Here is a 26,730-nt window from a genome sequence, read left to right on the forward strand (position 1 = left end):
GCTTATTACTAGAAAGAAGTAAAAATGTCTTGAACTATGCTATACAATAAGGTTATTCTATGGCTATTAAAGGCTTGCTGAAACATTTTAATTGAGATAAACCATAAACACCGAATTTCAAACACTTGGCAATTATAGCAACTGAGCTTGGCCAGTGTTTCTGTGTAAGGACCTGAAGACATGGTGCTGCTTCAATCCTGCAGCATGTCAGCCCGAGGGATCCCAGAGCCTCCAGGGCTGCACCAAGTGATGCTCATGGGACCATGTGGTGTCAGAGATTAAACCAGGGCTGGATGCATGCGAAATATTCACCCTAGCTTCAATAAGATCCCTCCAGTTCCTAGAAAGTTTCTTTTTACCCTTCTTTGGTTTTTTTGGCCACACCCAGTGGTACTCAGGGATCACTCCTCGAGAGGCTTGGGAGACCATATGGGGTGCCAGGGATAGAACCAAGTGCCTTACCTGCTGTACAAACTCTTTAGCACCTAAAAAAGTTCCTTATGTGACTAGTATTTCTATCAACACTGTGGCATACATATTATCTAGTCACATTACTTACTGTGGGAATGCAAATCTTGCTTAAGGGGTTTCCATCCAGGAGATATGATCCATTAAATGTCACATATTCATCATAATACTGAGGCGCTTGTGGAATAACACTACATAACAATTTTCGCTTTTCTTCTATCTTTTTTCTTATGTGCAAATATTCAAAATATGGATTTGCTCTCTCTGAACTGTATGGCTGAATCTCATCTAGTTTTAGAGAATCTACAATGGCTGCCAGAGACTGCTGAGTTTTCTCTTTTGCTTGTAACAAAGAGGGACTCACTTGCACAGGCTGAGGTACACGTGATACTTTCCTTTTTCGTGGGTGGTGAATCTGAGGATCGTCCTCTTCAGTTAGTCTTATTCTTCCCCTAGGTGAGGAAGATTCACTATCTTTTTCAGGTAGTATCGTACAGCTAGGAAGAATTTGTTTGCTTTGATTTGCTATTGTATTTGCTTTGTTTCTAGTCATCCTTTGAGGGGTCTGACTTTCATTTTTATCATCGTCACCATTTTCTTCTAGTTCTACTTTAACTAACTGACTGTATTTATGCATTTCAGGTTGTGCTGATTGCTGTGAATGGTTTTCCAGACTTGATAAAGTGCTTTGCTGAGACTCTTCATCTTCAACGGAAAGCAAACCCTTTTCACTTTCAGGACAATGTTTTGGAGGATCCAGTTCATGCAGGTTTCCTTTTGGTATCCCTACATTCATGTCACATAAATCAGAATCACACTTATCATTCAAATGAGTTAAAACCAAAGTCTCCATTTTGTTTTCCTTTTCATGTGAAATAACCTGAATATCAGAAGTGCTATTTTCGACCTCATGGTCACTGGAAGACTTAAATATTAGTTTGCTAAATACATAATGAGTATTAAGCTGGGAAGAGTTATCACTTCCATTAAAGTCCTTTTCTGACGGTAAGATAGGTAAAGCACCAGCCTTCTCAAAGTTTGGTGATGCATCTTGAGTGCTTTCAGAGTACATTGGAACAAAGGTATCTGTTTTCTGAACATCTGTTAAAACAAAAGCATTTTCTGTATCCTTTGTACCTTCATTATCAGTATCTAAAACAGAACTGATAATTTGAACTGCATTTTTCTGCTGTAAAATGCCTGGATCTTGATTGACAACGTAAGACATAGACATATGTTTAGAAATAGAGTCAGCATCTGAAAGTGATTGGCTGTGGAGAGAGTAAGGTTGTCGTGAAGGCAGAAAGGACACAGAATCCTGAACACAAGAGTTTCCTGGCAAGTCAGTCTGGTGCAGGGATAAAAAATCAGTGTTCTGCTCTTTCATTACTTTGTTTTCAGAATTACAAAAACCCTGAACAGAGGAATCTTGATCAAGAGTACTAGAATTGGGGCTTATATAATCATTGGTGCTTAATGGTTCCAAACTATCCACAGGTATCTCCCATGACTTATTTTGGATTACACCAACCTGGTTAGAGGGTTCTAAATGTACAGGACTGTCCATTAAAGTACCTACTGAAGCAGTACTCTTAATAACATTTGTATCAGCCAAAATATATTTGTTTACTGAGCTAGGTGGAGAGGCTGCAAAACTGGAATGTACATTAGATATACTTGAAAGTTCTCTTTCAGGCACATTTGGGGATATCTCAGGTTTGGGAGAAGGACAACTATCTCTTGGCACAGCTAAGCCACCCTGATTGCTTTCTTCTGAAAATGTTTGGAACTGTTTTGTATGTTCACAAATGACAGATGGCATGCTACATCGTCGGATCTCTACGGTAGGTCTCCCCTCACTTATAATTACTTTAACATCTTCAACAGAAGATGAGCGGAGATGGGATGTTGGAAGTTTGCTGGTGTAGGGTAGCTTAATTCGCTCTGGCAGTTCAGCCAGGTTATCCATATCCCTTTCATGAAGGGCAGGAGATTTGGCAACTGGCAAAAAAGGTGAGTGGGAAAAGGACATTTGGGAATCTGAGCCCTCTAACATAAAGTCAGAATCATACTCAACTAGAGGCCTTGGGGTTGTCATTGTAGTATGGCAGGAATCTTCTGAGCTAGCAACTGAAATCATGGATGCAGACCTTGAGCTGAGACCTGGCTTTTCAGCTTCTGATCTAGGAGATTTGTTTAAATTATTTTCTGAAACAAAAGATGACTTAACTAAATTGATATTTTTGTTGTCAACAGATTGTGATCTGTTACCTAGAGCATCTTTAGATGGCTTCTCCTTGGCATAAACATCAGTCAACTCTGAACTCCTTGACCTAGCAAGTTCCTTATTTTTGGACTCGGCTGGTGCATGTTTTGACTTTTCTTTATCTTTTACTTTAAGTTCTAAACAACTACGATTTTTCAACCGTTCCTTTTCTTTTTGCTTTATTTTTTCCTTATGCTTTTTATGCCACTGTTCTATTTCCAGGTCTTTAAGGCTTAGCATTCTTTCAAAACTTGTTTGCATTAAATCATCATTCACTAACCTCTTTTCTTTAGGTCGAGCATCTTTTGATGCTTTTGAGTCATCTTTTGATGACTTAAGTTTAGATTTATCTACTTCAGATTTTAGTTTGAGCAAATTATTTAGTGGGACTCTGTCCTTATGTTTGTCTCGCTCTTTGTATCTGTCTATATCTTTATCTTTTTTATCTTTTTCTTTTCCATCTGGGGTTCTCAAAGGTTCATCTTTTGTTTTATCTTTAAGGGATAACAATTTTTCATGTTGTGCTTTATTACTATCTGTCATGCTTGACCTCTTCTCTTCCTGAAAATGTCTAGAGTTATTTACACTGACATCTTTAGATTTCTCCTTTCTATCTACCTCCTTCTCTTTTTCTTTATTTTTGCTTTTTTCTATTTTAGTACAGTCACTATTATCTAATTGTTTAATTTTTTTTTCCATCAAATGCTTTTCTTTTTCAGGTTTTTCTTTGTCATGTTTTCTATCCATCTTTTCTCGAAGTCTCTCTCTATCATCAATCTTTTTGATAGCAGTAACATTTTTTATTCTCTCACTTTCCTTATGGCATTTTTCTGTATGATGTGAATATAGCTTATCCTTTTCTTTTATTCTATCAATACACTCATTATTCTCTGATTTATGTTCATGTTTTATCTTTTTCTCTTTTTCTGAATTTTTTCTTTCACTTTTCTCAATGTCCTTTTCTTTCATTTGATATCGTTTTTCAGATTTTTCCCTACTTTCTTTTGTATGCTTCTCTTGTTTTTCTATTTCTATTTCTTTTTCCATTGCATGTAACCCTACAGATTCTTCATTGACATTCATGCCTACAGAACTGAATTCTGTTTCTTTATCTATAGGTATAACCTCTCCTCTCTCTTCTTTCAAGTCTTTTATTTTTTCTTCCCTACAAGATTTTTCACTTTCCTTTTTAATCTTTTCTCGTTCTTCTTTAAAGTTCCTCTCTTTTGAGACATGCTTTTCCTTGAACGATTTATCATCTTTTAAGTTTTTCTCCAATTTAGATTTTTTTTCTAACATTAGGGACTCATGTTCAATATTTAAAAACAGGTCTTCAGTTTCATCACTTTTAAAAAAATTCTCTTTCCAAAATTCTCTATCAAATTCCACACTTCGCTGCAGCTCTTTAGTACCATCCCTGTTTTTGTATTTTTCCTTTTCACCATCAATTTCTTTTTTATGCTTTTCTTTTTCCCTTTCCTTATGCTTCAATTTATGCTTTTTTAATGTTTTACCTTCCTTATCCATTTTTTTCAGTGTGCAATCTGAATTTTCAAATGTTGGACTATGGTCTTCATCTTTTACTTTGGCATTTGCTTTTTCACCAAATTCCAAGTGAAAATCTTTCTGATGTTTGTTTTTTTCCTTATGCTTGCAAGATTTTACATTTGAACTTTCTGGCAAGAATTCAGATTCTGTGTTATCAAACCGAACAAGATCAGGCTGTAACGACATTTCAGAACTTCCTGGTGATAAACATGTTTTAGCATGTTCATGTTTTAGTGGTGTTGACTGTTTTTCACTTAGTCCACAAGAATGTTTTGGAGATTTACCAGTGGAAATATGAAATAAATGCAACGAAGTGTCATCTTTTGGGCTGTAAGATTTTCTAAAACTTGTCTCCTCTCTGGTCTTTTCTGAACAATCTAGTGGGGTATTAAGTGTCAAGTTTGTTACTCTAGTATTTTCTTTCCCCTCCTTTTCTTGCTTTAGCTCTTGATTCTCTTTATTTTTGTTCTGGTTCTTTAATTTTCTTTTAACTTTGCCCTTCTGTTTGTGTTCATTTGAAACTCCATATTCCTTTTTGCTTTGTATATCAGAATTTGATGTTTCAGGAACAGAGCATGGAGCAGGGACCTTTTTATTCTGTACAATTTCTTCATCTGAACTCTCAGAACTTGAATACAGAACCCTAGATGGTTTTTGTTTTTTACCTTTAAATGACTTAGCATAGAAAGTCTTTTCCTGTTTTGAAAATAAACTACTCTTTTCTATTTCAGATTCACTCTCTCTTCGTAGCTCTTTCCTAAGAATATGCCTATCATCAATCATTTTATTTATTTCTTCATCATCATCATCTTTGAACTCATACTCATCAAGGGCAGATGGAAGAGGTGCTTTACTGGGAAGTATCTGTTTACTTTCACAGATGAGAGAGTCCTTCTCTGTCTCAGAGTCAATATTTTCATCAACACTGGAAGGATTTAGAGACCGAGGTTCTTCAGAATCTACAGCAAGAAAAGAAAACCTGTTGTTAGTCAAAAACAATTACCAAAGATCGGACTGAGAGAAAAATGTGGCATAGCTAGTAAATATTTTGAGCAATTCAGAAAAAACTAAAAGACGTAGGAATAATACAGTAAAATATCTAGTGATTTTTCTACAGCATTATGGAAAAGTTTTAAAGAATATTTGGTTCTGAATAAAGTCTTCACACTTTTAAAGCACGCAGAGCAAAATGAATTCATAATACATATATCAAACATACACATAAATACACAGCATCTTTCTTCTCTGGAAGGAGAATAACTGTATTTAAGATCTTTGATAAAAAGTACTAACTCAAAGAATTTACATTAGTGATGATACAAATTGTTTTATATGTTTTAGTATGTTAATTAGGCAAATTGCAAGCTATGATACCCAGAGAGGACAGCAACTGAAACTAAGATAAGTAGTTTTGGTAACAGAAGAAATATGACTCTAGTAACTATGAAAAAATAATGCTCTAATTATATAATTAAGAATTAAGCTCATGTGGCCCTAACAAGCTAAACTGGGCCAGGTTGTGAGTGTCTGGGTTGCTTTGTGGCTGCAGTGGTATGTGGGGGAGGGAACCTTATGTGGTGCCAAGGATTAAACCAATGTCAGTCACAGCAAGGCAAGTGCCTTCACCTCTCTTCTCCCTACTGCAAAAAGCCCCAAACAGAATCCAGTTTTGTATATGAACTGAGTCATAAATGAAATAATGAAATTTGCTGCTATGTGGATGTATCTGCAGAGTATCATGCTGAGTTAGTCAGAAGAAGAGGGTTGACACAGAACGATCTCACTCATAGGTGGATACAAGGAAACAATAGGGAAATAAATGCTCCCAGGCAACAGAAAGTGAGTATGTCTTCAACAGAAAGCTTATCACAGGAAGGGAGGAAAAGGAAAGCAGGTATTTTGGTATGTGGTGCTAAAATGTTACATGTATGAAACTATACTAATAACAGTTTTATAAACCATGGTGTTTAATTAAAAAAATCAAGTAAAAGAAAATTTTTTAAAAAAAGACCATACATTATGACAGGAGGGGTTTATTGCAAGAAGGCAAGGATACTTCAACATATAAAAACCAATAAATATAATGTCACATCAACAGAAAGACAAAAACCATATGATCACATCAAAAGACAAAGACTTTTTTTTGTAAGTTCAGAATCTAATTAAAAGGCTTAGTAAATTGAGGACAGAGGGAACATACCTCGACATAATAAAGGTTTGTCATTTATGATAATCTCAGAGCCAAGTATCATAGTTAACGTGACTATTCCTAAGTATAAGGCAAGGCTATTCACTCTCAACACTATTATTCAATACAGTATTTAAAACTATAAACAGAGAAATTAGGCAAGAAGTGAAAATGGACTGAAAAAGAAGTTATCAATATTTGTAGATGACATGACATTGCCTATTGAAAAAAATTCTAGGGACTCATGTGATAATCTGCTAGAAACAATGAGCCATATGGTACAGCGTAATCTACAATATATACAGAAATACACTGCTTTTAGAGTTTGAAAATAACAAATGGTCAAAGTTATTAGAAATGGAGATTTTGGTCTATTGAACTGAGCTGACATGGGAGAGGAGATGAGATGGATTCTTTGGACATTGGTGAAGGGACCTGGGATCTCTGATGATGGGTGTAGTATTGGACTGACATGTGCATGGAAAGTACAATAAACAGTAAACTGCAGTCCCTTAATAAAAACCACAAAAAGAAATTTGAGAAAAGCCACAATATTTGGTAACAAAAATTGCCATACTGTCAAAAGTCCCAACACTTGGGAACTGAACAACAAATATGTCATGCTGGTTAGAGAGGAAATTAAATAAGAAATTAAAAGATTCCTTGACATTAATAAGAATAAAGACACAAATTCCGAGAAACTATGGGACACAGCTGGAGCAGTAAGAAGTACACATCAGAAAACAGAAAAAATGAAAAAAGGTGCTAGGGATGTAACTCAATGAAAGGGCACTTCCCTTGCACTTGTGAGGCCTTCTCAAGCCCTAGCACCAACTCACCTCCAAACACATAAAAAAAAAAAGAATAAAAGAAAAAAAAGCTCAAATACATAATCCTACAACTTGAGAAACTAGAAAAAGTACAACAAATGAATTCCAAAGTAGAAGGAAATAAAGGAGAGCAAGAACCAAATACATACAAATTAAGAAACCAATACAACGGATAAACTGAAAAAAGCTTTTAGCTATATTCATAAAGGAAAAAAGGAAGAGCAAACCCAATTAAATAAGATTACGCATGACAGGAGAAAAATTATAATTGCGGGGCTGGAGTGATAGCGCAGTGGGTAGGGTGTTTGCCTTGCATGTGGCTGACCTGGTTTCAATCCTCGGCATCCCATATTATCCCCCGAACATTGCCAGGAGTAATTCCTGAGTGCAGAGCCAGGAGTAACCTCTGAGCATCGCTGGGTGTGACCCAGAAAGAAAAAAATAAACAAAAAAAACCCCCCCAAAATTATAATCACTACCTCATAGGTATAATGAACTTTAAGAAGCTTCTATGAACTGCTGAACCTAGAAGAAATGAATTCTTTTTTTTTTTTTTCCTTTTTGGGTCACACCTGGCGATGCACAGGGGTTATTCCTGGCTCATGAACTCAGGATTTACTCCTGGCGGTGCTCAGGGGACCATACGGGATGCTGGGAATCGAACCCGGGTTGGCTGCGTACAAGGCAAACACCCTACCTGCTGTGCTATCGCTCCAGCCCCAATAAATGAATTCTTAGTATCATAAAATTTCCCAAGATTGAGTAAGAAAGTAGAAAACCTGAGCAGATTCATCAAACGTAAAAAAATTAAAGCAATAAAAAAATTTTCCTGAGAATAAAAGCCTAAAACCAGGTAGGTACACTAGTGAGTTCTACCAATCCTTCAAAGAAGACTTACTCCTCAAGCTCTTCAAAATATTGAAGTAGTTATTCTTCCTAAGAGCATCTAGAAGCCAACTGGTACCAAAAAGCAGACCATAATATTACAGAAAAAAAATTACAGACCATATAGATCTGATGACAGTGAATGTAGAGTTCCTCAATAAAATCTGAGTGACCTAAAACCAACAATTTATCAAAAATATCATACACCATGATCAAGTAGGATTAATCCCAAAGATGCAAGGATGGTTCAAAAACAGAAATTCATGTAATGCACATATCAACAAAAGGGAAGATAAAATAGAGGTAAAAGAGCAGTTTTGACAAGATTCAATATTTATGAGAAAAACTCTTAACAAAATAGAGACAGAAGGGACGTACCTCAAAATAGTAATGGCCATAAACAACCAACCCACAGTTATCATTATACTTGAGAGCAAAAATGATGAATGCTTCCCTCTCAGGTACAAGGTAAGAAGGTCCTCTTCCCCACTACTATTCAATATGGTTTTGGAAGTCCTCACCACAGATATCAGGTAAGAAGGAGGTATCCAAATTGAAAAGCAAGAAATTAAGTATCGCCACGTGCAGATCACATAATAATATACACAGGAGACTACAGAGATTTCATTAACACTCCAAAGGGAAATAAACTAAAACAGCAAACAGTAGACTACACAATCACACAAAAATCTGTTGGACCGTCCTATCCAAAGTATTATATAGACTCAAAGCAAACCCTACCAAAATTCTCAAGACATTCTGCAAGAATTTAAAACAAACTCTAGAAAAATTTGTATAGAATCACCCGCCCCCCCATGAACAGCCGAAGAAATCCTGGAGAAAAAAAAAGATGGTTGTTATTTCATTTCCCGATTTTAAAAACTATGTGGTGACCAGCAACACATTATGGTCCCGTAGCACTGCCAGGAGTAAACCTGAGCACCACTGGATCCTTATCTTGAACCATACGCAAAAGGTAATTTAAAGTAAGAATTTCATATGACACAGTGATTCCACTTTGCATCTCTCCTCAGAACATTATTAACTCGAGGGGCCTCTAGAGAGATAGTACAGGTGTAAAATACTTTTCTTATACTTTTTTGATTCCTGAGCACAGAGTCAAAAATACTGAGCACCACTTGTATGTGGTCCCTAAACAAACAAAGCCCCTCCTTCAACAAAATAAAAAACATTAACTTGGAAAGATACATATGCACCTAATGTTCAGAGAGGCACCAAGAGCCAGGATATGGAGACAAGCCAAATGTCCAACAACAGATGAAGGGATAAAGAAGTTGTAGTATATAACTCTGTGGCTTTAAGAAAAGATGAACTGCAGCACTGTAGCACTGTCCCCCATTGTTCATCCATATGCTTGAGCGGGCCCTGTAATGTCACCATTGTGAGACTTGTTGTTACTGTGTTTGGCATACTGAATACGTCAAGGGTAGCTTGCCAGGTTTTGCCGTGTGGGCGAGATACTCTCGGTAGCTTCCCGGGCTCTCTGAGAGGGGCGGAGGAATTGAACCCAGCTCAGCCAGGCCGGCCACTTGCAAGGCAAATACCTTACCGCTGTGCTATTGCTCCAGCCTGATAAGAAAAGATGAACTACTGCAATTTATTGCAATTTGGATGAAATGGAGGGTATCATCCTAAGTGAAATAAAAAGAAGATCAAATACTTAATGGTTTCACTTATTTTGGTATTCAGAGAAACAAAACCAGAGAATAGTCAATGATAACAAACTCTTAATCATGGATTATTAAACTGAGATTAGCAAGGGAAGGTGAAAAGCGATGGACTAGAGAAATGATCTAAGGATAGTGGCAAAGATTTGTCTTGTGTACTTTGACAGTGGTGAAGGGGCACTAACTTTAAACATTAAAACTATTGTAACCATGTTAGAGTTAAAAAAGAAAAGAACTTATTCCAAGTATATAGAAATACTGTTTGCAAACTCTTCTATAAATACAGTCAAACCTCTGCTAGAGTTTATTTAATTTTATGTTGGAGCGATAGCACAGCGGTAGGGCGTTCGCCTTACAAGCGGCCAACATGGCCGACCCGAGTTCGATTCCTCCGCCCCTCTCGGAGAGCCCGGCAAGCTACCGAGAGTATTCGATATGCCAGACACAGTAACAACAAAGTCTCCAATGGAGACGTTACTGGGCCCGCTCGAGCAAATCGACGATCAACGGGAGGGCCTTTACCTTTTTACCTTTACCTTTATGTTTTCCATGGAAGAGTGCTGGCAAATGAGATGAGGGCTTCCTACATACAACACATGCTCTCATAGCTCTGAGCAACAATTGCTGGTCTTTATAATTAATTATCATTACTTTTAATTGTATTATTTTGTTTTTGTGACATGCCCACATTGCTCAGGGTTTATTCCTGGTTTGTCACTCTGGTGAGCTCAAGAGATCATTTGGGGAACTAGGGATCCAACGTGGGTCAGATGCATGCCAGGCAAGCAACTAATTCATTTTATTATCTTTCCGGCCTCAGACTTAACATTTCTAAAAAAGGAAGGCATAACCTGTAAAGTTAGCCCTAACTAACTTAGAACATGTTCATAAGAATATGGAATTAATCCAGTGAAGAATATAATTTGGATTCTGTTCCTAAATTACATGACATGCAATCAAGGTTCACTCTTCTGCTTGAAACAATAACCCTGTTCTGCTCTCAAAGCTGGTAAATCTGTGACCTCAGCAAAGGTATTATTTCCATAAGGCCCACTTCTTTGCAAACCTACACTTCAATCTCTCTTTTTTGCGCTGCCTCAAATTACTGATCAAGCTAATCTTGGATATCTAGATGGACTGACTGCAAAATAAAAATTTGTCTTAGAAGATTACTATAGAAAAGAAAATCACCTAGAATCTATCTAATGAAGACCCTCAAATATTAATATAGTCAAAATGGTCATGATTGCTTTATACTATTTTCCACTTTGTTTCAACCTTTTTAATCGTTAAGGTCAAGGGAAGCACTAAATTTGAGTTCAAATTTTAAAAAAATTCCAGTTATTTCTAACAAAAACCTTCTGTAAAATATTCTAATGTTTAAAAGGGTATGGTGCCGCCAACAGGTCAACCTGTACCTGTGGGGCCAGTGCATCAGGAGCTTCCTGATACCCCAAAATTGCCACTGTGTCTTTGGCCAGACCCCAAAAACTTGGGAACAAGTTTACCAAGAAATTAAACAGCCAAAAGTTAGGTATGTGGAAGTTACACCCCAAAACCACCTCCGGCTCAGCTATACAAGCTCACTCAGAGTCGGGATAGGCTATCTCCCCCACTTCCCAATACAAGGGAAGCACTGGCAGTCACCCCCACAAAACAACTCCAGCGCCACCCTGTAAGCTCTACCATGCCTTGCCTCAGAGACCCCTAAATAAATCTCAAAAGAGATCAAAAGCCACTGTTAAGCTCGGACTCATGCATGGCTGAAGAGACCAGAGTAAATTGGAGGGAATGGGTTGGTCTGTGCCCACCCAGTAGAGTCCTTGGCAGCCACTTGCTTCCATAATCTAAAATTGCCACCAGACCCCAAGTCTGACTCCACCGGCTCAGGATGGACCTCACCAAGATATAATCTGCTGAAAATTTTGTAATGTGGATCTTAGCGTACCAGCAGCCCTGGCCCAGAGACACAGAGGCAAGTCCCAGTCATGCCCACAATATGCTTCCAGGCGCCATCTTGGCGAACCAACAGCCCTGGTTCAGAGACATAGCAGCAAGTCCCAGAAGACAACATAGCACTGGAGATCTCTCTGGGCCCCATACCGAGAGCCAATATCACCTGGGCACCCAGATGGAGCAGGTACAGTCTCCCCACCTACTCCAGATGGAATCCTGGTGTCCAAGAGCTTTCACAAGCAAGGCCCAGGTATGCGGGTTCAGGACTAAAACTCAGGCCTCATGGTGGCAGAGGACCCGGGCTGTCCCTCCCGGGTCACCGCCTGCTCAGAAGACTGGCTGTCACACCTACAATTTGCCTCCGGACTTCATCTTAGTACACCAACAGCCCTGGCACAGAGACTCCCAACTGAATCCCCAAATGGATTAGTGCCATACAGAGATGTCTCTGGAACCCAACCATTTACAATCTAGAAATTTACATTTACAATTGTGGCCACGCGAGCTCTTGTGATATTCAAAATGAGCTATGGAAAATATATTATCTAGTCTACCCTAGGCAGGTAGGCTTGAATGGTGGTGGGAAAATTCGAGCAAAATTAATGCCCAAAATTAGAGAGAGTACTGGGGAAATTGTCTGCCATAGAGGCAGGGTGAAGACTGCGGGGTGTGTGTGTGTGTGTGTGTGTGTGTGTGTGTGTGTGTGTGTGTGTGTCTGGTGATACTTGGGACATTGGTGGTGGAAAATGAGCACTGGTGGAGGGATGGATGTTCCATCACTGTATGGCTGAATCTCAAACATGAAAGCTTCATAATTCTATCTCACGGTGATACAATAAAATAAAAAAAGTAATATGGAGTTCATGCCCAATTCAAACAGCTTAATCAATGGCTGAACAAATAGCAGTACTCCTACGTTATTTTTTTTAAAAAAATGGATATCCTTGTCTTGTGCCTTTTTTAAAGAGGAAAAGCTGTGCCTCTCTTTCTGACTCATTTCACTTAGCATGATACTCCATATCTATCCACTTATAAGCAAATTTCATGACTTCATCTCTCCTAACAGCCGCATGGTATTCCATTGTGTAATGTACCGGGGTTTCTTTAACCAGTCACCTGTTGTAGGGCACTTGGGTTGTTTCTAGGTTTTGGCTATTGTGAACAGTGCTTCAACGAACGTATAGGTACAGATGTCATTTCTACTGTGTCTTTTGCATCCTCGGGATATATTCCTAGAAGTGGTATTGTGGGATCATATGGCAGCTCAATTTCTAGTTTTTAAAGGACTCATTTGTGGAGTATAGAATAACATGAGACCGACACCCAAGGACAGTAGATACAAGGGCCAGGAGGATTGCCCCATAGCTGGAAGCCTGCCTCATGAGCGGAGGGGAGAAGGCAGGTGGAATAGAGAAGGGATCACTTAGAAGAAAATGATGGCTGGAGGAATCAGTCGGGATGGGAGTTGTGTGCTAAAAGTAGATAATGGACCAAACATGATGACCTCTCAGTGTCTGTATTGCAAACCATAATGCCCTAAAGTAGAGAGAGAATATGGGGAATATTGTATGCCATGGAGGTGGGGGGTGGGGGGGGGAGGGTATACTGGGGAGACTGGTGGTGGGGAATGTGCACTGGTGGAGGGACGGGTAGCTGAAAACCTCCAGAAAGTAACTGCTGCCATGCTCACGACTGCTCTCCATATGCTCGGATGAATGTCACCCATGAGTCAATCTATTCCTGGACATCTCATACTTTACACCCCTGATATACCAAAAGTAGCACACCACATCTGATAATGTTTAAAGTAGAAGGCAAACAATCTTAGGGGGAAATACATTTATAGACACATATATGCATATATATGTGTGTGTGTGTATACACATACACACACACAATGTGTGTATGTGTATACACACACATACACAATGCTCACTTATACAAGCTTTAACATGTTGTTAATCTTTTATAGAAGGGCTTAATGGCTCCTGGGTGAAGCATAATCTTCACACACTCTCCTCTAAGAAACCTTTTTTGTATCATTTTCAGCAGATTATTCATAATAAATTATTTTGGTTCTGCTTTGGCGGCAGGGTTTGGGATTCAGGAACATTCAAAATATGGTAGTGGGAAGGCATAATAGTGGTGGGATTGGTGTTTGAATATTAAATGCAATCAAATACTGTGAATAACTTTATAAAAATAAAAATTAAAAAAAGATAGAAATTTCAACTCACTACTTTCCTTTCCACAACTGCTTCTTGCTTAGAATTACTAGTGTGCTCTATACTGTCTCCCAGGTTTCATTCCTTCTTGTCACAGTCTTCTACTTCTTCTCCCCAAGCTTCTGCGTGCATTCTAACAGTTGCTCTTTATGGTTTCCTATTTACTTAACTAGAAAATATTTTCTACTAGTGGTCATGGAGATAAGCAGCTCAGTAACTTATATACAGAATGACAGTTCAGGGGGTAAGGCAGTTCAGCCTCTCTCCAACCAAGGTTTGATCCCCAGCACTGTATAGTCCCCTGACCCACTGCCAGCGGTGGTCTCTCCCCAGTTGTGCCCCAAATGCAAACAAAGAAAAATCAACTAGTTTAGCACTAGCCTGTTTTCAACCTATGTAAAGCATGAAATTTGAAATAGAAGAAAATCTTTGAAAAAATATTTTTTCTTCAGTGAAACAATGAAGATAGAATAAGCGAAGTCTAGACTCTGGTAAAACTGACTAGGCTTGGAGCCACAGTGCAGCAGGCAGGGTGTCTGCCTTGCACACAGCAGACCCAGATCTGATCCCTGGCACCTCATATGGCCCCCCAGGCCACCAGGAGTGATCTGTGAGCAGAGAACCAAGATTACGCTCTGAACAATGCTGGGTGTGACCCAAAAACAAATCACCAGCCTTACTTTCAGAGATACTAAAATCTCTAAAACATTCCTCTTTTTTTTAACAGATACCAATGAAAGTAATTTCCCAATGAAATTACTTCAAAAACAATTAGGGAGAGTAGTAAAATGGTTTAAAAAAATTTTTTTTGAGGGGAGCACACCCAGTGCTCAGGATTTACTCCTGACATGAACTGGGGGTCCTACAGGGTATTGGGGATCAAATCCAGGTTGGTAGTCTACAAGGTAAGGCCCTACATGTTATACTATATTTCCAGCTACCGTAAGATGGTAATTATTAGTGCTGAGTAGTAAGTAAATTTACTAACATACTACTTATTTTTTGCACGTACATATTTCTGTATTAAAACATTAAAATACTTATAATAGTATTTAACCTATTAAATGTGTTACAATGTACAGTAGAAAATAAAAAAATTATTTTGGGAATTTAAAAACTCCCAAACACTAGCTACTCTAAACATGCATTTTTGCCAATAGAAAACATGTACTATATTGAAAATAAAGTATTATACTGAAGATAAATTCATGGCACACTTAGTAACATGCATCATTCAGCTATTAAAAGCACACTGCACACAGGCTCACCCCAAGCCCCACCTCCCCCCTAGCATGAGACTGAATCTGCCGAAAAACCCAGGTACAAGGAAAATCTCCAAGCTTCTAGAGCTGAAAATGCGCCGGCCTCCACACATCTCCCTGCACTTCCACTTTCCTGTCAGTCATGCCCACAAACTGCCTCTGGGCACCACTTAAAGTGCATTTAATGGACATGATCCAGACTCACAAATAAATCTCGTTGGAGAGCACACACTGCAGAGATTCCTCTCAACCCCCAAATCACCATCCAGTTTAAAAAAAAATTAACTCCTGTTCTAGCACCCTATGAAAAAATTGTAGAATTCCAGGACACAATTATGCCACTGATATACCAAGAGTAGCACACCACATTTGATGGGGTTGTGAGTAGAAGAGAATCAATCTTGATGAAAATATATATACATATATATGTACACACACATATTAGCACGCAAGACTCAAACTCTAACAACATGTTAATAATTTCTAATTCAGGGGCTTAATGGCTCCAAGATGAGATATAATTTTCATACACTTTTGTCTAAGGAAACCTCTTTGAATCATTTTAGTCAATTATTCATAGCAAGCAATACAAAATAAATTATTTAGCATCTGCCTTTGGGTTAGGCTTGTGCGGTGGTGTGAAAACTCGAAATAAAGGTGGAGGAAAGGTGTAATGGTGATGGGATTGGTGTTAAAATATTGAATGTAATCAGATACTGTGAACAACTTTTTGGAAAAAAAAAACATATTGCAGTTATATGCTGACACAAGGATTCTCTAGTTCTCAACAGGGTCTGGAGAAGGACCCAGGTCTGGAGAAGGACTGAGATAAGCACTACACAAACCTAGCTTATGAAGTGTGTACAGAACACATCTGACAGGGTATTGATATAATAAATACTAAATCATTGCCTAGGAAAAGAGGGGGAAATGTATCATGTTAATTGTTTATGATAAAAACTTGAGCTGAAGAATCTGGAGATACGGCTTAGCAGGGAAGCATCTCCCCTGCATGTGTAAGCCCCCAAGTTCAAAACATGCACTTCAAAAAACTCCAGTCAACTTCAGATACTTGTTTTATTATTGAGATACAAGGAAAATATATGACCTTTAAACAGGTATTAGTGGATGGAGGAATACATTGTTGGCATACGGTCAGGTCCTCTCTGATGTCCAGCACCACACACAGTGACCTGAGCACCACTGCGTATGGCCCTTAGCTGCACCCACTCCCAACAAAACAAAATAAAGCCAAAGAAAAATCAAAACTCCTCCACTTTTGAGGGAGTAGGGGGGAGTGCCACACATGGTGGTGCCTAGGGATCACATGGTGTGGGCAATGAATCCAAGAGTCCTGCATGCAGGAGGGACCTCTCTAGCCTGTAATACATATTTTTCATGTTGTTATGAGGGAAGGCAATGAGGGAAGAGTTGTAAGAGAGTGAAATAAGTAGCGATTTTCCTATATTAGTGACACAGACTAAATATTTTCTCGTAGAAAATACTAGTCATGATTTGACTACTACTTGTATATACGTTTTAATACTTTTCAGAGAAGTGAAAGTGGAAATGCCTACAGAATAGAGAAGGGAGAATACAATTACATAAACTTGGTGATTAAGTTACTAATTGCAGTTTTAATTATATGATTTAAAAGTCTCTACAACTTATATGTGGAACAGAATGTTTGAAATAATTCCTGCTGAAAACTTAGTTTAAAAATTGTCTCTCTTATCACGTCTTTTTATTGCTCAGAATAATAAGAACTCTGGGGATTCAAACTAGTAGAGTAAAAAAGAATTAAAATCTAAAGAATTCCTGACTCCTCTAAGTGCTAGGGCTTGAACCCAAAGTCTCACATATAAAAGCTGAGCTTTTATGATTAATGCCATTATAAAAGGTGTGGGAGATAAAATGATGCTTACAATTTGCCGTCGTCAAAACCTCTATTTTCAAAACAATACAAATAGCCCTTTTTTGTGTATGTACTCAGTGTTAAGCTCTCTTTTTACTGCAAAGTATCTTAATTTCTCTATTATCAACCATGCCCCTAAGCATATTCTAAGTATTAATGGTGCTCACTTCGGCAGCACATATACTAAAATTGGAATGACAGAGAAGATAAGCATGGCCCCTGTGCAGATAACACTCAATCTCATGAAGCGTTCCATATTTTTGTACCCGAGAAGAGACGACTGGTTAAAGAAACTTTGGTACATTTACACAATGGAATACTATGCAGCTGTTAGTAAAGATGAAGTCACAAAATCTGCTTGTAAATGAATGGACATGAAGAGTACCATGCTAAGTGAAATTAGAAAGAGAGCGACAGACATAGAATGACTGCACTCATCGTGAAATATAAAGTAACATAATAGGAGACTAACACTAAGGATGGTAGAGATGAGGGCCAGAAGGATGGCACCATGGCTTGAAAACTGGCTTCACAAGGTGGGGGAAAAAGCAGCTGGAATAGAGAAAGAACAACTACCTAAATGATGGTTGGAGAGATCGCTTAGGATGGGAGACATGTGCTGAAAGAAGACTATGGACCAAACATGATGGCTTCTTAGTACCTGTATTGCTAACCACAATACATAAAAGGAGGGAGGGAGGGAGGGAGGAAGAGAGGAAGGGAGGGAGGGAGGGAGAGGGGGGGGGGAGAGAGAGAGAGAGAGAGAGAGAGAGAGAGAGAGAGAGAGAGAGAGAGAGAGAATGTGCCTGCTACAGAGGCAGGGGGTGGGAAAAGATGGGGGTGGCGGGAAGGGTACTGGGAACACTGGTGTTGCAAAATGGGTACTGGCGGAGGGATGGGTGCTTGATCATTGTATGACTGAAACGTAATCATGCAAGTTTGTAAGTCTATAACTATCTCACGGTGACTCAATTAAAAAAAACTATTAATGTTTTTATTCAAATTCAACTGGTGTATATGCTCATGGCTCTGCACTGAGGAATCACTTGGGAGGACCAAATACAGTGCTGGTGCCAAGGAAGGAACCTGGGTTACGTACACACAAGGCAAGCACTTTACCCACTGAATACTTTCTGAACCTAGGACTATCTTGTATCTTCTAAATTACTTGACCAAAGGAAAATTCATCATTGTAATTTCAGAAAATATGCTTAGATTTCACAAATCATGATATGTTCTTGCTTGCATTAAATTTAGTCTGTAACTTAAAAAAAAATTTTTTTTGGGGGGAGAGGGGATCCACACCCAGCTGCGCTTTGTGCACTCAGGGATCACTCCTGGTAGGCTTGGAGGACCATAGGAAGTGCCAGTGATGGAAACCGGGTCTGCTGCATGCAAGGCAAATGCTCTACCAACTGTGTTACCACTCCAGCCTCTCACCAGGTCAGATTATAAGCCTTCATATATCATCAGCATATTACAATGAACCCCACAAATTTAATCACACTCTATGTGTACTGTTTACTCTTTTGGTAACATTCTTCACAAAGCTCTGACTTTTATGGTGGGAAAAAGGGTGGTAGGACACACTTGCCCCTTTTATTTGGTTTTTGGGTCACAATTTGGTGATGCTGGGGCACAAACGTGGGTCAGTCAGATGGAAGGCAAGCACTTTACCTATTATACTATCTTTTCAACTCCCAAAAATGTTTTCTTTAGCCCTTATACTTAATGTGAGAGTTGGCTGAGAATGAATTCTAGGTTTAAAATAATTTTTCATAGAATATTGTAATGGGAGTTCAATCTGTCTTCTAACAACATAATTAAGGATAAGAAGTCTGATACCAGCCTTTTTCCCTTGTGGGCAACCCTCAATGTTTTCCTCTAATTCTGGGAGTTACCAGATTTTTAAAAATTTTGTTCTTGGAGCGATAGCACAGCGGTAGGGCATTTGCCTTGCATGCAGCCAATATGGCTGATCCGAGTTCAATTCCTCTGCCCCTCTTGGAGAGCCTGGCAAGCTACCGAGAGTATTTCACCCGCACGGCGGCAGAGCCTGGCAAGCTACCTGTGACATATTCGATATGCCAAACACAGTAACAACAAGTCTCACGAAGGAGACGTTACTGGGCCCGCTCGAGCAAATTGATGAACGGGAGGACCGTGATAAGTGATAAGTTCTTGTAGAAATGACATCTAGATGTAGACTTTCCCCTGATTTATTTATTTATTTTTATTTTTAAAAAAATTTTTATTAGTGAAACACCATGAGGTACAGTTGTAGACTTACAAATTTTTGTGCTTGGGTTTCAGTTATACAATGATCGAGTACCCATCCCTCCACCAGTGCCCATTCTCCACCACCACTAATCCCGGTATCCCTCCCGCCCCCCATCCCCCCATCCCACCTTGCCTCTGTGGCAGGGCATTCCCTTTTGTTCTCAGGGAAGGATGATTTTAAAGTTAAGTGTTACAATTAAAAAAAAATAGTCACTGAAACTGAAGTGGTAGAGTACTAGGGTTCCTTGGAATAATTTGTGATTGTTCTAGAACACTGAAAAATAAGTGGTTACTGCAGTGTTTGTGGATGCTTAATGTATTTTTCTTAAATAGCATTCATTGTTTTAAATATTTTGCACCAACCATTTCTCCACTACACATTTTCTTTGGGTGTATAATCTTACCCCATAGAAATGAGGAGGAAAAGGAAGAGGTACCTTGCCTGACACCCTTTTATGACATCATTAGCTTAACTCCGAATCAGTCAAGTACATCTTTTTCAAATGATATACTTGGAACATTTTTTGCAGTTGCAGTTATTAAAACAGAATAAAAGGATAATAATATTTTTATTAGAGGCAAAATTCATATTCTCAGCCATTTTGGATTTTTGAATCTGCTCCTGTCGGGGCCACCATCTGCAGCATAGGGAAGCATTCCCAGAGGTGCTGAAGGGAATGTGCAGTGCTGAGGATTGTTTTTGGGGGGGCTCCAATTTGTGAAGCATGTGTTCCAGCCCTTCAAGCCATCTTCCTGGAGCCAATAGGTTTTCTACTTTCCTGATTTATTTTAAATTTTCTTTTCATACTAAAAATCAGTTTATCTTCAAAAAATGTATACACTATTTTATCAATATTTTATTCATATTTCCAGTTGTTTTTAAAAACATACTTTATACATTTCCCTTCTCTTAGGTTTTATTTTTTCCCCTTCTCTTAGGTTTTTTTAAAATTAAATCTTAGTTATGTCCAGCCTAGTCTTTAATCCTATACTACATTACTTATTTGCTAATGATAAATACTTTCAATTCCAAGGATTTCCTGGTCTAATTTTTTCCCCACAGTAACCGTTTGTTATGGTTAGTGGATAAAATGCCATTTTAGAATCTCCAAGAGTATAGTGGATAAAATGTCATTTTAGAATCTCCAAGAGTACTGAAATTTTACCCTCTGCTCCTAATATTGTTTATATTTTCTAGGATCAACTGTTGAGTTGGGTTGGAGCAATAGCACAGTGGGTAGGGCGTTTGCCTTGCACGGGCTGACCTGGCCGAGCCAGTTTTGATTCCTCCGACCCTCTTGGAGAGCCTGGCAAGCTACTGAGAGTATCTCGCCCACACGGCAAAAGCCTGGCAAGCTACCCATGATGTATTTGATATGCCAAAACACAATAACAAGTGTCACAACGGAGACGTTACTGGGCCCGCTCGAGCAAATGGATGAACAACGGGAGGAAAGTGATAGTGGTAACTTGAGTTAGTTCACCTTGGCTCATTTTTCTTTCAGTTGATCTTCCTCAAACCTTTGGATTTCTCTGCATAATGACACAGGGAAAAACTCATTTCTTAGTCTGGAAAGTCTTTACAACTTATCGCTTAAGTGAATAGCTTTTTATATGGTGACCTGTGATTTGTTAATCTCAGTCTTCTGCTGAGAATGTTCCCTAAAAAGGCTGATTTAAACTGCAGGAATTCCCTGGGGCATCACTCTATTAATATTTCACAACTGATGCATGCCTGTCTACCAATTATGTTTTATGTCTACAACAGTTCACTCTGCATGAATCTACTTAAAAATTAGTTATATGTATGCTACCTAGCAAAAGAGTACTACTACTAGATAGGGACTTTGCCTTGCCTGTAGCTGACCCGGGTTCAATCCACAGCATCCCATATGGTCCCCTTTGGTCCGATATGCTCAGCACTGTTGGGTGTGACTCAAAAAGAAAATAAAAAAAGGCAGAAAGAGAGAGAGAGCGAGAGAGAGCGAGAGAGAGCGAGAGAGAGCGAGAGAGAGCGAGAGCGAGAGAGAGCGCGAGAGAGAGCGCAGTACGAGAAAAATACACCTTAATTCTAGGAAACAATCTTTACAGCTTACATATTATACTAAATTGAAACATCACTTAGAGAAAGGGAATATGTAACTTTATAGTTTCTTCCAAAATTCCATTTCTAAACCTCAATTGTCATATAGTAAGTTATTTTACTTATATATTATAGGAAAGATAGCCACAGACATTTAGAAATAAGTGTACCAAAGAGACCACATTATCACACAGGAGAATTAGCTAAAAGTTTAGGGGTGAGTTGAAAAACAACATAATCAACAGTGGAAAATACTAAGTCAAAAAGTAAAGCCTAAAAGCCTACCTAAGAAGTAAAATTAAAAAACCACAGCATTCTATATATTCCTTCTTATATACTGTCTTTCTACTAAAATGTAGCAGAACTTGATAATATCCTAATGAAGGTTTTTCCCCCCAGCCTGAAAAATATGACTAGTATCACTACAAAAATTCTGATGTCTCTAAAGAAAACTGATAAAAATTACCCAGTCTCAGCTACTCCATTATAGATATGAATATAAATGTTACATGGAGGTCCTTTTAATCATAACTAGACAAAATATTCTATTGCAGAAGATGGTATTCACTAAGGCTGAACTCATTTAAATATATGTAAGAAACATTTTAAAATCAAAGATCCTTTGTTTAAGGTTCTGCCCAAATAAACTTTTTTTTTTCTTTTTGGGTCACACCTTGATGATACACAGGGGTTACTCCTAGCTCTGCACTCAGGAGTTACTCCTGGCGGTGCTCAGGGAACCATATGGGATGCTGGGAATTGAACCTGGGTCAGCCGCATGCAAGGCAAACACCCTACCCGCTGTGCTATCTCTCCAGCCCCCCAAATGTACTCTTTACAGAATTTAATCTTAAGCTATTTGGTAATACCTCAACTGCCACAGTTATGTGACAGACTCACTTTAAGCTAGGAATGGATAAAAATTAAGTTAAGAAAAATTATCAAATTACCATTTTAAAACAAAAAAAAAAACTCACCCATTTTGGTAACTGCAATAAGAAGTGTTACATATTCTTGGTAAGTGTAACTAAAATTCTTTGACTATCATATTTATATAAACCTCAAAGAACTAAAGTAGCAAGCTTATTTTATGTAATATTTAAGATGTTTAATATATTCATTTGCAGATACAAAAATTCATTTGCAACTATTTCCCACTTTTTTACTACAGAATAAAAAACCCACAAAACTTATTTTTATTGCTATTGCTAAAGAATGAATGTAGTATCAATAATTTTGGTAATTTCTTTCCCCTTTTCTCCAATTAATTTTACATGTTTTTCATAAAAACTAAAGGATATAAATGGTTCAAGTGGTAGAGCACATGTTTTCTTGGAAGTAGTGTGTTCAATACCTGGTACAAGATCCCTAGAAAATGGACAGTTGCAGTCCCCACAATGATCTTTAAAAAATTTTAAATCCTCCACTAGAATTAAAAATTCTTAAGTTTAGAACCAGGTTGATAAAATTAATCCACACAAAATCCAAGATAAAATAGGTACTGGTTTAAATATACTGACTTTCAGATAAGAACACTGTAGAGTTTTTATATGAAATTCTGTTAGAAAAATATGATATCTGGAAAAGTGGAGAACCTGACATTTAGATTTATGTGGAGAGTGCATGACGGATATGGCAAAGCAGAAGGTAAAAGCAGAGCATGCAAAACACTATACTACTATTTCTTTTAATCACGAAATAAAAGATTCTTTCAATGCCTATCATGCTATACTCAGCCTTCAATACAAAATGAGTAACGGAGTACCCTTTCACTTCTTAACACGGATCCCACAGAGGGATGTGGGAATTTCGGGTGTTAAAATAAAAACAGTGCTTGCTGCTACTCAACAATTTTACTTTATTTTGTTTTTTGGGCTATTCTTCAGCTGTATTCAGACCTTACTCCTGGTTCTGAGCTCAGGGATCATTCCTGGTGGTACTCAGGGGACTGAACCTGGGTACGCCGCATGCGAGGCAAACAACTATTACAGTACTATCACTCCAGCACCTCAGCAATTTTATATAGTGAATCAAGAATTGAATAATAATTCTGGTTAAGGTTCTTGGGTTATAAATAAACTATGGCATGTCCAAACTGTTACCTAACCTATGTAGAAGAAGTCATCTTAAAATGCTACTAAGAAAACAAAGAGATAAAAGTGCTCTTTTTTTTTTTTTGCTTTTTGGGTCACACCTGGCAATGCACAGGGGTTACTCCTGGCTCTGCACTCAGGAATTACTCCTGGCGGTGCTCAGGGGACCATATGGGATGCTGGCAATCAAACCCGGGTTGGCTGCGTGCAAGGTAAACACCCTACTCGCTGTGCTATTGCTCAAGCGATAAAAGTGCTCTTTAAAGGTTCAATAAATCTTTCATTTTAATTCTATTGATATACAATCTCCTTTAATCTAGAAAATGCTCTAGCAAGTCTAAATTTCAAGTGATCAAATATGTTTATATTTTTTTCAAGAAAACCTATTTAAGAATATAGTTTTAAATTCTAAGGCAAAAGCATCCTAAAATGATTATTCTTTTCTACTTGTAAGTGGTCAAAAATCACAAAATTCATCTTACATTTTTTAGTATGTTTTGATAAAAAAAACCTATGTCTTGGTATTTTAATTTGCAAAATACTTGTAATTCCATATGTGCATGTGTCAAGTTATATTTTCTAACTTCTGAAATAAAAAACAGAAAATAAATTTCATAAATGATAAAATATATTATAAATTATAGTTTATTGTTTTAATGAGAATGTTAGTAACACTCAAAATACTGGTCATTCTATGTGTTTTATTTATAATACAGAAATCACCTCAGTAAAAACTAAAGGTTACAAAATATCAGCGACCTAAACTTCTTAATCAGTTTTACTGTAGTTTATTGATGATAATGTAGCATTTCCTTGCTTAAAGTTATGAAAATAAGCAAAATGTATAGCAGTTATCTGTTACCCAAAAGGTGGGCGAGATAACTGATAGTCAAGCTAAAAAAAAGGCAAAGGGTAGAAACAGTAGTTCAGTGGTAAAGCATATGCCTTGCATGCATGAGGGCCTGGATTCAATACTAGGTACCCTCCATCACCACCGAAAAAATAACTTTTTGGATTATAATCATAAATGATGCTTCCCATTTTGTTCAATGCGTACTCTAATAAAATCTATTTGATTTTATCTCTACTCGGCAACGAGTGATTGGCACTGGAGAGCATGACGCTAACAGAGAGCTACTCATTTTTTATTATTATAATTAGGGTTCTTTGTTTTGGCTTCTGGGCCAGTATGTGGCTGTGCTCAGGGCTTACTCCTGGCTCTGTGCTCAGACATCACTCCTGGTGGTATGGTGCCAGGAACTGAACCTGGGTCTATGTGTGCAAGGAAAGCATCTTACCTGGTATACTAGCTCTCTGACCCCTCACAATTATGTTTTGAGTATTTTATGATCTAGCTCTCTGATTAAGATGGAATTCTATACAAGGTAAAAATAAGCAATTATTTTTAGCAAATGCTGTTAGAATTCCTATAGGAAATGTAATGAAAAGACAGTGGAAAGGGGTCAGAGCTAGAGAGGGAAACAACTAAAAAATTATGCAGACTTAAAAGTGCCAAATATTTTTACACAAGTAAGTTGTACCAAGCAGGACATATACTCCTGCAACAATAATATAAATGTCTGAAATATACTGGAAAACTGCTGCTGTGTGGTTTATGAATTGATAACAGGAGGCAAACTGTTATTATTAATCTGAGATAAAATAAAAACCTTATACCAAAAACAGAAATTAACTATGATCAGCACATGTTCAACTGACATGTTTTTCAAAGCATTTCCCTCCTTTTTTGATGAAGGAAGTTATGCAGAAAGTTACATACTGGTTCATGTTCCTTATTGGTAACAATTTGTAAAACTGTTACTTTGAGTGGCACTGGCATAAAGCACATTATTCCATGGAATAAATCATATTTTAAAATAAGACATATATATAACATTCTTTCATTTATTCCAAATTAAGTTCTGAAAGTCATAGTTTTGGCTGTATTTTCTAACTTATCATTTAAAACGTATCTGTCACATGGATGACGTGATTTACCAGATGGGTGACAATGCTATCAGGCTTTACACATACAACCATGTATGGGCAGTTTAATTCATCTTCAATGAAGTATTACATTCTGAATTTAGATCAGATAAGCTTTCATAAAGGGCCTAACAAGGACCTCATGTAGATTAAGCAATAAAGTTTGGGCAATTTCATCAGTTTTTTTAGCAACTCCAAAATTTTTAGGATACTTACTGATGATTTTTGCCTCATTCCTTGAGGGACTTTGATCAAGCAATAATTCCCGCACATTCACCATGTGGAAAATAATTATTCTGTAAAATCAATACATAGCTGATGAACATATGACACAAATCAGTGAAAATAAAAAGGTTCTAGAAGTGGTGCTCCACTACAATCAAGCAAGATGCCTTATTCCTTCTACAGAGAAAATTTGTTATAGCACTTCTAAGAGAACGTTTATAAATTGGCTTTTTTTTTTCACAATCACTATTTTCTGGAGAACATTAAAGAGTCTATTATCATATAAATGAGTGAATGAATATACCACATACAATTTTTAAATAATTTTCAGATCTTTTCAATATTCTTGTGGAAGTCAGTTTCAGCTATAATAATTTTCCTGATTTATTCTCACCATCTCTAGCCCCATGAGTTGTGAAAATTGGTGGAAGAAAAAGTATTGGAATACTGTATGACTGAAATCTAATCATGAATAGCTTTGTAAGGGTCTATCTCACAGTGATTCAATAAAAAAATTGAAAAAAAAATCAGACTCCTGAAAACCTGCTCTCACATTGTATCACAAGTCTGTCATCAAGGCTAGAAAACAGAGAGCTCAGTAATAAGGGCTGTAGGTTTTATATCATGCACAGATTAGTATACTTAAATTTTGGCTTTATGTGCCTGTTAAATACATTATTTTAAAATTATGAATAAAAACAATTCAGTCTTAAAATTTTCCTGTTTTCACAGAGCACAAAAATATTCAAATGACTTCCACCTTGTAACTGGTAGATACATACAAATGTTTTAAAATAGATAAATTGAGGGGATGGAGTGATAGCACAGTGGG

At 37.7% G+C, this 26,730-nt stretch overlaps 1 protein-coding gene and 1 non-coding gene across 4 annotated transcripts in view; one reads left to right on the plus strand and one right to left on the minus strand.

Moving 5' to 3' along the window:
- ANKRD12 (ankyrin repeat domain 12) overlaps nucleotides 1-26,730 on the minus strand; it is a 121,235-nt gene that overhangs the window by 23,153 nt on the left and 71,352 nt on the right. For 2 of the 3 annotated variants that reach the window (XM_056138279.1, XM_056138278.1), the window contains one exon: nucleotides 560-5,241. In XM_056138279.1, the coding sequence (XP_055994254.1) occupies nucleotides 560-5,241 (4,682 nt within the window). Of the gene's footprint in view, nucleotides 1-559; nucleotides 5,242-25,889; nucleotides 25,970-26,730 lie in introns of all 3 variants that reach the window. The other variant, XM_056138280.1, reaches the window with a different exon arrangement.
- On the plus strand, nucleotides 17,391-17,493 carry LOC130045562 (U6 spliceosomal RNA). The gene has a single exon (XR_008795554.1). It is a non-coding gene; the product is annotated as a U6 spliceosomal RNA (small nuclear RNA).

This window comes from Sorex fumeus, unplaced genomic scaffold (assembly GCF_029834395.1).
Source record: "Sorex fumeus unplaced genomic scaffold, SorFum_2.1 ptg000128l, whole genome shotgun sequence".
Taxonomy (NCBI): Eukaryota; Metazoa; Chordata; class Mammalia; order Eulipotyphla; family Soricidae; genus Sorex; species Sorex fumeus.